This window comes from Paroedura picta, chromosome 9 (assembly GCF_049243985.1).
Source record: "Paroedura picta isolate Pp20150507F chromosome 9, Ppicta_v3.0, whole genome shotgun sequence".
In the NCBI taxonomy this organism is placed as follows: domain Eukaryota; kingdom Metazoa; phylum Chordata; class Lepidosauria; order Squamata; family Gekkonidae; genus Paroedura; species Paroedura picta.
In genome coordinates, this window is record NC_135377.1 from 71,281,238 (window position 1) to 71,293,365 (window position 12,128).

A 12,128-nucleotide genomic window follows, 5' to 3' on the forward strand; every position below is an offset into this window, starting at 1 on the left:
AACATCCCTTGAAAAAGCTGTAGGCGAAACACGTCGGGACTTGTGTGAAATAAGAATACTAGAATTACTGAAACTGAAGAGAGACGACTCTATATAAGTCCAATTTGGATACTTTTTATTGCCATGTACATTTTAATGGCATGAACTAACTTAACGTGAAATTCACTGCCCGCTTTCCCTCCGTAGCTGACTTTAATAGTGTAGTGGCGTTTTAGGTGTAATTTGTTCCCCACTTTCTACAACAAATCCTTGCGTTCAAAGATTCTGACGCAGTGGGCAGCGCCACCTAGATGTCACTGAAATCTTACAGCTGTTCTTGACAGCTGAACTAGATCTGCTTTCAAACATTCTTTTGCCCAAAATGTAAAAGGTACACATGCAGCAATGTCTCCAGAATAACCCTGCCAGATTGTGCAACTTTCCTGCAGCCAGTTTAGCAGCAAGAGCAGATATCTGTTCACCCACTCTACTGCGTTTCTATTATACTGATAAGGGCCAAAATGAATGGGAACTTTACCCTACAAACACAAGGAAGGCATTATTATAGCACCTAAGCGGTGATCAGAAGGGAGGAACAGAAGGGGCAGAGAAGTGGGATATTTGGGGAAGGGAAAGGGATACTTTACAGTTTGTAACTCTGAACTTGGTAGGATTCCATTCCTAATTTAAGATCTTTACGTATAAGCCAGTCAAACAAAAGAAGAACTGGATTTTGTTGTACCCTGCTTTATCTACAGGAAGGAGTTCCAAAGCAGCTTACAATCACCTTCCCTTCCTCTCCTCACAACAGACACCCAGTGAGGTAGGTGGGGCTGAGAGAACTGTGATTGGCCCAAGGTCACCCAGCATGTGGAGGAGGAGTGGGGAATCCAACCCAGTTCTCCAGATTAGAGTCCGACGCTCTTTAACACTACACCACACTGGCTCTCAAGCCAGTAGTCCTGCTGGTCTAAAGTGACTGTAATCGTACGGCTAACTTGGTACAAAAAACGTTATGATATACCAATGTAGGGCTGTCAGCCTGCAGGTGGAACTTGGTGATCTCCCAGAACTGACAGAGGTCAGTTCTCCTGGAGAAAATGAAAACTTTGAAGAGTAGACCATGGCATTATAACCTTGCTGATATCCCCCCCTCCCAAAACTCTCTGCTCCTCAAATCTCCAGGAATTTCCCAACCCAGAGTTGGCAACCAAGCTCTTGTCTCATCTTCTGAATTGCATCTTACGTTGAGGAGAGCCCTGGCTTCTGTCTTCACTTGCCCTATTCTCACTTTGGTCCTTTCTGTCGTGATTAACCCCATGCTTTGAACCACCTTCCACTCCATTGCCACCTCACTGTCTTCTCCAGCCCGCTGTTCCCTCTCCCAAGCATATATCCTCTAGTGCAGGGGTAGTCAACCTGTGGTCCTCCAGATGTTCATGGACTACATTTCCCATGAGCCCCTGTCAGCAAATGCTGGCAGGAGCTCATGAGAATTGTAGTCCATGGACATCTGGAGGACCACAGGTTGACTACCCCTGCTCTAGTAAACTTGATGCTGTAAAGTAGTGGCTCCAGTTGTAAACCTTAATGAAGAAGTATTATGGAAAGAGTGTTGGGAGTGAAGGACTTTATGCTGTCTCTTAGCTTTGGATTTCAGAGGGGGACTATAAGAGCTGAGATAGATAGGCTCACACAGAGAATATCCTTTGAGTCTCTGCTCTGTGGTTATCCCTTGGATTGGTATTCACAGGGAAATAGCCTTCCTTCCACTTCTGACCCCTTCTCTCCATGCTGTGCCTGTTCTCCATTCTTCTGGGGACGATGCATCATGAGAGAAGGACATGGCTTCCTGCATCTCCATCTGTCGAAATTAGATTAGATTTGAACTCTCTCTCTCTCTCTCTCTAGAATGGAGTTCCCTGTAACTCTGCAGAGTTGTACTCTCTGTCAACCCACCAGAATATCATAACGATTCCAATACAAATTACCCTAGATATTGCAACAGCACTTGTTGATGATAGTACACTTTATAGGCTGCAGGTGAGACCCCTGCCTACCTTCAGCCACCCTCTCAGAGCGCCCTTCTTGTAAAACCAATTTAGGTTCTACACTTATGCCTCCACTTAAGCCAAACCCATCAATCCCATGCGTTCTATTTCATCGTTTCTGTGTGTTCCAGTTATTATTATTTATTAGATTTCTAGACCGCCCTTCTGAGACCAGCTCAGGGCGCTCTATATAATAAAAAAGAAAGCCTTTAGATGCCAATTCTGTGTTCCGTATTACACGTTCCATATTAATCGTCAGCCTAAAATTCTTAAGCAGAAACGGGTTGGCACAGACATAAGCAAACAAGAACCCCAACGCTCTTCTGCGTGATCCTTTTCAAAATTAAGCATTTTCTACGTGATCCTTTTCAAAATTAAGCATTTTCGACGTGATCCTTTTCAAAATTAAGCATTCTGAGGCTTAAGCCTCTCGTTCTCGCCAAGATACTAAAATATTTTAACATTCTTACAATAGAGCCTCAGCATCTGGGCTGCCACTGGCAGCAGCAACATTATGGGGAGCTATAAATTACCCCAGGATGCTAACCAGATAATAAATCCGTAATAACAGTCCATCAACAGAGATCTAGTAGCGTGAACTCTGCTTCAGCAGTGAAAACAAAGTTCCAGTGGCACCCTAAAGGCCACACTGATTCCAGTTTAACCTTCCATGAGTCAGAGTTAATATGTTTATCTGTCTGGCAGATCCATTTACACTGAAAACTGTAGACAGACAAATGTGAGGGGTAAAGTTCCCAACCTCCAGGGGGTAGCTGGAGATCACTGGGGATTATGTCTGATCTCCAGGTGACAGAGGTCAATTCATCTGGAGAACATGTCTGCTTTGGAAAGTGGACTCTGTGGCATTATTCCCCACTGAAGTCCTTCCCCAAGCCCCGCCCTCCCCAGGCTCCACCCCCCACATCTCCAGGTATTCTCCAATCCGGATCTAGCAGCCCTTGAGGTCAGAGATGTGACAAGGAAAGGCCAGTTTAAAGAGATATACATCAAAAGAGTAATCACTGCACTCAGATGACCACTCCCAACTGTGGACAGATGGGTGCAGTAGGATTAACATAAAAACAGGTTCCATCTAGGGAAGTGCAAGATGAAACATGATAAGATCCACTTAGAAAAGTATAATGGCAGAGTTGAATCAATCAACATCTGTAAAGGTGGAATATGCCAATATACTGTCCCTTATAGTGAGTGGGAAACCAAATCCTTGTTATGGTCTGAGGGAAAAACAATATTAACCTTGCAATTTCACACTGCACTCTGAAGTTGTTTTAAAAAGAGGGAGAATGGCCACTTTTAGATCAGTAGTATCATGTTTTGGAACCTTTCATCTTCTTAAGCGGCCAGGCTGTTGGTGAACATTCTACAACATCACACCAAGTCAACGGTCTAGGAAGAACTCCTTGGAAAACAAGCAGGTGATACGAAGACAGCCTCAAAAAGGAACACAACAGTTAGCATAGCCAGCTCGTAACTCATACCTCTTCATCCTCAGTGTGACTTTTCACTGTTTCCAAGCCATGGAAGAAGGCCATTCTGTCCTGTCTGCTATTATAGTACCGTGTACTAATTTCTTCCAGGCGGTTGATGTTATAGAACTTTGTAGCACAGCCCATCACATTGCCGTCTTGACACTTCTCCATCTTGGCTCCATAGAACAATGAATAGGAATGAGGCCTGATTTCGACTTTCTGTTGTCTGCAACAAAAGGAAACAAACAGAAAACACTGGTATGAATGTGACTTTAGCCCTCAGAAAAACAATAGATGGAAGGGGGCACACACACACACACACACGCACAATGTATTATGGTTATAATGTATAAAATACCTGACAAAATCAAAATATAACAAAACAAAGAACAATTAATACCATGTTACATAAACAGCATTGGGTCCTTTTGATGTATGCTTCTAACTGGCCCTCTCGGGGGGAGCATTCCCCCAATCATTGGACCCAATAGGATGAGAGCTCTCCCCCACAAAGGGCCAATCAGAGGCTCTTCCTTGCCCTCATCCTCCCCCTGGCACTTTCCATGAGGATGAAGAACCAGCAGGAGGTAAGCTGCAGGACTGTAGGTCCATGTGCCCTCTGCCCTGGCGTAGTCTTGCTTTCCTACCTGAGGCCAGGAAAGGCCCTCCTGCAACACCCCACTCTCACCAGCCTCCTTGCTGCTGGGGGAGAACAGGGAAAGCTGAGCAGGTGTGATCTGTGCTGGCCCCACTGCTCTCGCCACCCTCCTGGCTAACAGGGGAACAAGTGGAAGGCCAAGTGGGTGTTCTCCATATCCGCTGTGCCACTCTTGCCAGCCTCCTAGTCATCAGGAGAGCTGGGGGGCCACCATTTTAAAAATGGGCTTCACTACTAGTATAAAGCAATGGTCCCCAACTTTTTTATCACTGGAAACAACTAAACGCTTGACAATTTTACTGAGGCCGGGGGGGGATAGTCTTTTGCCAAGGGACATCGCCGCCAACGCCTGAGCCCCTGCTCTGCTTGCTTTCCCGCAGCCGCCCCTGACTTCCCACTACCCACTGGGGGGCTCTGCTATGCCGAGGGGGAGCCCCAGCCATGGTGGCTGCCGGAGAGTACCAAAGGTAAGCTGGCAGCAGGGTGGCAGGGCAGCCCCCGAGGCAGCAGCTGGGGAGGAGGACGAGGAGGAGTTGTGGCCCGGTACCGACTGATCAACGGACTGGTACCGGTCTCCGGACCGTCCGGGCAGGAATCTCATAGAACCATATTCAGGTTCTTCTGAGTAACTTGCATACTGCACAGCCAGTTTATTCACCTCCTCTGTCAGAAATTCAGCCTACTGGGGTTCCTGGCATGGGAACTGAACTTCTAATGTAAAAAAAAAAAATTGTGATATCTGATTATGACAGGAACTGATTATGACTTTAGCTACACAAACTGATTATCTCCTATAAAAATAGATTCAGGTGGGTAGTTGTGTTGCTCTGAAGCAAAAGAACAAAGGTTTTAGTCCAGTGGCACCTTTAAGATCAACCAAATTTAATTCTGGGTATAAGCACAGTAACGTTTACATGAGACTTAAACTTTGTTGGTCTTCAAGATGTCTCCGGACTCAAACATTGTTCTGTTGCAGTAGAAAAGAGCAAGCATCCCAGAACTCCTGAAAGACCCTCCAAAGCAGCCAGCTTCTTCACAGGAACAGATCTTAGTCTGGGGATGAATTATAATTCCAGGGGATCCCCAAGTCCCACCTGGGGGCTGGCATCCCTAGCTCACCCTGGTTAAATCCGTGGGTTTGAAGGAAATGAGGGACGCTGAGATTTCGGTCAGCTCTTTATCGTGATCTCAGCATCATGTTACAAGAGGCAAAACTGAACTGAGAAGACCCGGAACAAGCCCAACTTACATACAGTGGCAAACATAGGATTTTCCCACCATGCGCACTATTGGTCAGTTTCAGTTTGAACTGACCGGATCCTGCAGTGGAGATCTAGCCGTGCATTGGTCAATTTCATCGCCCGCTTTGATCCTGCCTCCTCGGCAGAACCACCAACACAACCACCCTCGAAGCATCCCTGTCCCCCAGGGGAACTGGCCTCCGTCCCCTGGAGGAGGTCCCTAATTCCAGGGGATCCCCAGGGCCACCCTGGAGGCTGGCACCCCGAGCCACAGCCCTGTTTCTTTCACAAATCGTGCAGAATCCTGAATTCCCGCACTCCTCTTTCAAAGGCCAGCGCGGCTGGGACCCGAGGGGACTTGCAGCTGCAGCCTCGCTTAATTCCACTCTCCCGTCCCCCCCCCCCAAAAAAAACACCCAGAGCCCCTCCCCCTCCCCCTCCCGTCCCAAAGAACTACAACTCCCAACAGGCTGCAGGACGCAGGCGCCCCGGGCCGAGGCGGTCCTTCCTCCTCTGCGCTTCCTGCCCGGGCAAATCCCTTTGCGCGCCTCGCTCCAGGTAGCCTCGCGCGGGTTTTGCTCGCGCTCCCTGCCTGCGCTTCTCGCTCTGCCGATCAGCATGGACGGGGCGGACGGCGGGCAGGAGGCGCCCCTGCTGGTGAGCTGCCCCGTGTGCTCCCGGGAGCTCCCCGCCGCCAGCATCAACGCCCACCTGGACAGGTGTCTGCAGGGGCAGCAGCCCTGCAAGAAGATGCGCCTCTGCGAGTCCCCGGAGGGCAGCCGCCGAGCAGAGGAGCCGGGCAAGAGCCCCCCGACCCCCTTCGCCCTTTTCCAGAAGGGAAGGTGCTCCGCAGTGCGGGGCAAGGGGGGAGAGGAGGATGGAGAGGAGGGGGAACCTGGCGCCGGCCCCCCGGATGCCTCGGCTCCCGACGTGAACCGGGAGAGTCTGGCGCCCAAGTTGGAAGGGAAGCCCCTGGCGGACAAGCTGCGGCCGGACACGCTGGGGGACTACGTGGGTCAGGAGCAGGTGGTGGGAGAACAGACCCTCCTGCGGTCCCTGCTGGAAGCCCACGAGATCCCCTCCCTCATTCTCTGGGGACCACCCGGCTGTGGCAAGGTGAGTGTCCCCCTCGTCTGCTGCCCCCCGTCCCTGCTGCCTTGCCTCTTGACACAGTCTCAGTTCACCTGCCAAGCCAGGACCTTTTCAGGTGTAATAATAATTGGATGGGAGTGCCTCTGAGTGTATGCAGAGTTCCTTCTCAGGGCTGTTGAGGTAGCCACTTCTTATACGCACTTGTCCCATTTAGGGGCGGGGATCAGTCCAGAGCACAGGATGATGAAGATGAAGAGTTGGTTTTTTATACCCCACTTTGCACTACCCGAGGGAGTCTCAAAGCGGCCTATGGTCTCTGACCCTTCGTCTCCCCACAACAGACATCCTGTGAGGTAGGTGAGGCTGAGAGAGCTCTGTTGGAACTGGTCTCTGAGAACAGCTCTACCGGGACTGACCCAAGATCATTCAGCAGGCCTCATGTGGGGGGAGGAGTAGGGATCCAAATCCAGCTCTCCAGATTAGAAGCCCCCCACTTTCAACCACGACACCAAATTGGCTCCTAGTTGTACCAGTTGTCAAGCTGCCCTGCTGCGGAGCCAGATAAGCAAAGGGTTCCTGGTTTTGTGCAAAGCTGTCCTCTAAACAGACACACTGTGAGTTCTCGAGTTTATTTTTATTTCTTTCTGTCCTTCCCTGTCTTGAGCGACTCAGGGCGCGTCACAGTATATTTAGAATTCCATACAATATAAATTAAATTTGAAACCTAGTTCACCTTTTAACGGTTCATACTAGTGTTGCTCTTAAAATATTAGTTTGCGAGAGCATGGTGTAGATTAGCAGGCCAGTCTGCTAACTGGTACAGGTGTGATTCAAGTGGGTAGCGATGTGGGTCCGAAGCAGCAGAACAAATTTAGAGTCCTGCGGCACCTTTAAGTCCAAACAAGGGATGGTCTTAAAGAAATCTCAATAAGATTTCCACAGGCCTTGTACGGGAGAGCTGTTCCCAAGGCCCAATAAGATCTAATATTTGATCTCCAGAACTCTCCGCCTGTGCTCACCTCTGTAGTAGAACAGATTTTAAATCCAGTGGCACTTTTAAGGTGAAAAATCAGCTTCATTCAAGGGATGAGCTTTCACGTGCATGCACCCTTCCTCAGAGACAACTCCATGAATTTGCCTATAAGTATGAACTGATCCATTCCATGACACGGTATCTGAGGGAGATATTTGTGATTGGAGAGGAGGAAGGCGAGGGAAGGTTCTTTTTCTGTCGCTTTGCAAAGGCTGTCCCTGAACTGTAATCCTGGTTCATCCAAACATCACAAAAATAGGGATCCTATACAATACTATTTCTAAAGTAGGGAGCAGATAACAAAAGAGGAGCCCTGCTGTGGTCCATCTGGTCCAGCATCCTGTCTCACACATTTGCCAGCCAATTCCTCTGGATGACAGACAACAGAGCAGAGAGGCTGAAGCCTTCTCCTAATGCTGCCTCCTGCCTCTGGGATTCGAGGGTTTAAGTGCTTCTAAATGTGGAGGTTCCCCTCAGTCTCCACGGCTAGTAGCCACTGATCAGATTTATCCTCCATGAATTTATCTAATCCGCTTTTAAAGCTGTTTATTCCTGTGGCCATCACTACATCTTGCTGCAAATTCCACATTTTAATTGCTCTCTACGTAAAATAGCCTTTCCTTTTGTTTGTCATTGGATGGCCTCAAGTTCTTGTATTTTGGGGGAGGAGGGAAAGTTTTTGTTTGCCTACTCTTTGCACCTTATGACTGTGAATAATTTTTGGATATTCCATGTCTTTGGGGGGGGGGGGAGGGAGGGGAGAAACATTATGCATGGCTATTTGTCAAAGTAGATAAAGCTTACCTGGGGAAGTAGGTAAAGCTATTCACGGGTGTTCTTGTAAATACAGTTCTAGACATGAATCATTGCATGGATCAAAAGTTCAACATAAACAGTTAAAGGGTAGAAAAATATCTGTTAAGAAGCATATAAAGTGATCTGAGAGGCTGTCCTGTTACTGTACATTTCTTGAAGAGACTTGCTAAGAGAATCTTCTGTGCATTTAGGCTTATATGCTGCACAGACCTGGGGGGAAAACAACAGAATTATTCTTTTCCGTGGTGTGCATTTCTGGTGCAGCCTCACTATTTATTTCTTTGTAGAAGATGCTGATATGTTCAAGCTGTCCTTTCCATTAATAAATATGCCCAAGACACCTTTCAAATGAAAACGAGAACATTTCTAATCAACAGTAATAAATCAAAGAAAGAGACGATAGAACAGCAGATTAAATTTGGCAAGAACAACCCTCCAAGTAGCAACTAATACTAATCAGTGTAGAGGACAAGATGTTATCATGCATTCAGCATTATTGTGTGGGAGTCACACTTTTTTGACTGGAGGGATCCTATAAGGCTTCTTATAGCTTGTACTCACAGTGTGCAGGTAGCCAAAATGTGGTTGTTTGTCTCTCAGGTGGAACAGCACATTAGGAACACACTGGACCAATGTTGCCAATTGGTCCCACAAAGCGGAAATGCTATTTTTAAAAGTGCAATCTCGGCGTTCTGCATACCTGCCTTTGTAGTGGAATCCAGTAGCGTTTCAATCATTTCCCACAGGTTTCCGGTCTTGCAAAAATCGCTAGAAAGGAAGCGATTTTTTCTGTGCTTGGTGCCGCCCCTGGCCGTCAATCAAACGGACAGCCAATGGGCGGTTGTTATCATGCTCCCGAAAAGCCCCTTTCCCTTTAAGCAGTTAAAAAAGAAAAAAGAAAAACACACGTTGCAACGAATATGCCTTGATTCTTCCTAACGTAGAGACCCATCTAGCTGTCATGTGAGCTGGCGATTTATCGTTACCACGCTCCCCCAAGTGGAAAAAAAATCCCCCCCACTGCACGGGCGCGATTTTCGGCCGAAAATAAAGGCAACTGGCAACCAGGGGGCTGTGTTGTGCTAGGGGACTTAGGGGAGCTTTAAAGCACTTCTGTGGAGGGACTGTAGCCGGAGAAGCCTCGCTGGGTGAATGAAGCCTCGCTGGTTTGTTGCTTTCTGCTCGCTCCGAGAAAAAAAAAATGGCGATCGCTTGGCCGGATGTTTGGAGGAGAGAGCCAGGGGGAGGGACTTTGTTGGAACCACAACAATGGAAACACAGAGGTCTTTTTTGCTAGTGTTGCAGATTGTTCGCAAGAGTGTAGCGCTTCTTGGAGAGAATCCACTTTTCCCGATTTCCCTAGAAGTGCTACAACGAATCACTTTTCGCGGGACCGTTTCAGGAGTGTTGCAGATTGTGTGCGACGTCTTGCGGAACTGCAAATTAGTAGCGTTTACAATTTGCAAGCCTTCTCCTACATTAAAGTCATGCAGAATGGACCACAGAGTATACTGTCATATATCTGAACATGGCATGGGATTTTTATCTCACTACAGATGTCCCCAGGCATTATGATATTTTTATTTCTAGGCTGCCCCTCTTTAGCAACAGTCTCAGGGCAGCTAACAACAGTTAAAAATTCATACAGAAGCTAAAACCATATACATTTAAAACAGTCAATTAAAACAAAGCAAAAACATGTTCCATCACTAAATCCTGGGGATAGATGGATCAACATTTCAACCCACGCCTAGATGGAGAAGAGACGGGGTGGCAGGGAGGCCCATCCAAATGTCAGTGAGTGTTATCTTTGGCCTCAACCATATGCCTGGTGGAAGAGTCCCATTTTACAGATCTTGGCTAGCAACTCATTTCACCAGGCTGGAGCCAGGGCAAGGGTACTTCTCTGGGGCTGGGGATCAAGTTGGCGCTAGTGGAGCAAAGCGCTTTTTGGGGGGTATAATTAAAGAGGCAGTCCCTAAGATTTCCCCTCAAGTTGAATACAACATGCACTGTACTTCTGTATGCTTTGCAAGCATTCTTTCCAACACCTCCCCTCCCCTCCCACCTACTGACTCTACTTCTACTCTGCTGTGTCCGATGAAGGGAGCTTTGACTCTCAAAAGCACATACCCTGAAATTCTTGCTAGTCTCTATGGCGGCCTTTTCCAACTTTTTGGTCATGGTGGATCCCCTGAGATCATTTTTCAGGCTTCAAGGAGCCCCAGAGGTGATATCAGCTAGCTATGACTCCCTGCTAAAGCCCTGGAAGTAACATCACCACCTGCACTAACAGGCAGGTTTGAGGGGGGAGAAGCAGGAGGTGATTTAAGGCTGGAATAGGCATGCAGGCTCCATCCCCTCCCAGCTACAGAAACCACAAGAGAAACATGCTTGAGGGGGGGACGACAATGGAACTAGCCAATTCCTCAGCTTGTGGCTGAGTCCATTAAGGTAGGAGGGGCAAGGCTATGGACCCCCTACCTACCCCTAGGGGTCTACGGACCCCTGGTTGGGAATCCCTGCTCTGAGGTGCTAATGGATTCAAATCTGACCATTCTACTGGAGACCAACATGGCTACCCTATGAAAATATTAGCAAGTATATCTGTTGACTTCCAGAATGTGTGAAGCAGCTCTGAATATTTCTCTTGTGGTGTAAATCTTTCTTCTTTGGGTCACCTTTTTATATCTGGGGTTAAGTTGATAACGGGTACATTTTCAGTGCATAGAATACAATATATTACATTTCAGCGAGGCTTTCTTCTTGCTCTTGTTTGGCTTGTTTGCTGACAGTTGTCATCTCTCCAAGTGACGCAAGCAAGAAATCTAAATAAAGGGTGCTAAGCTTGTGGAGTGAAGAAAGCGTTGAATAATTTGTTAGGTGATCTCTGTAGAATGTGCAGAAGAGTGATCGGGGCCTACCATTCGGAACATTTCCAATTTAGAATTACTCAGCCTATAAAACAGTACCTAACAATCAGGAATGAATATCTTTGGTGGACAGAGACTAACTAATACCTGATGGGCAAGAGAGGGTATTTTGACATGAGGATATAGAGAAAAAAGTTCTTCAGCACAAAAGGAAAAATCATCTATAGTTCTTTTTATGAAGTGTTTACTTTTGGCAGTCTTATATGCCCGTTTAGTCATTTTTTAGACTTAGTGAATTCAGTGGGGGCTAAGTCAGTGCATGTATATTTTCTGCTGTAATGTACACAGTTCATGTAATGTAAACAGGTTGGAACAAGAAAGTGCTGAATTAAAGGTTATTATAATACTGAGGAACCCCCAGGACTTAACAGAGATATTGGGTTCTTATTCAAAAATTTAAAAAAAAACTTTAATGGCATATAAAGGGTTTTTATATCACTGGTCTTAGGACTGAAACTTAGTTCTCACATCTGTTTGTTCAGCCTGTTATTTGTATGCTAATTTGCTGCTATTCACAGGTTTTACCAATTGGCTTCATACAGTCTGAGCTACCTATATTGTTCAGTTACTTGGCTTGAATTCACCCTCTGCCTATATGTAACTAGTAATCAAGCCCGCTGTAATCACAATACAGCAGGCGCTAGGCAAGGGAGCCCCCGGCAGCCGCGCACAGCTCGGCTCGCAGTTGCTCCCTTTTTGGCAGGGTGGGAATCGGAGAGGCCAATCGGCAGGAGCTTCGCGCCTGCCGATTGGCCCCGCCGATGGTCTGTCCGGAGGAAGGGGCCAATCGGCACCCTTCCTCATCCTGGACAGAGCCCACCCTAACTCCTCCCCC

General features: G+C 47.4%; 2 protein-coding genes across 4 annotated transcripts in view; one reads left to right on the forward strand and one right to left on the reverse strand.

The window, feature by feature from the left end:
* Positions 1-12,128, reverse strand: part of MYLK4 (myosin light chain kinase family member 4) — a 105,857-nt gene that overhangs the window by 76,122 nt on the left and 17,607 nt on the right. For all 3 annotated transcript variants that reach the window (XM_077353308.1, XM_077353305.1, XM_077353307.1), the window contains exon 2: positions 3,530-3,746. In XM_077353308.1, the coding sequence (XP_077209423.1) occupies positions 3,530-3,746 (217 nt within the window). The remainder of the gene's footprint in view (positions 1-3,529; positions 3,747-12,128) is intronic.
* Positions 5,944-12,128, forward strand: part of WRNIP1 (WRN helicase interacting protein 1) — a 51,936-nt gene continuing 45,751 nt past the window's right edge. Inside the window, exon 1 of the mRNA XM_077353310.1 lies at positions 5,944-6,535. Coding sequence (XP_077209425.1) covers positions 6,038-6,535 — 498 coding nt within the window. The 5' untranslated portion in view covers positions 5,944-6,037. The remainder of the gene's footprint in view (positions 6,536-12,128) is intronic.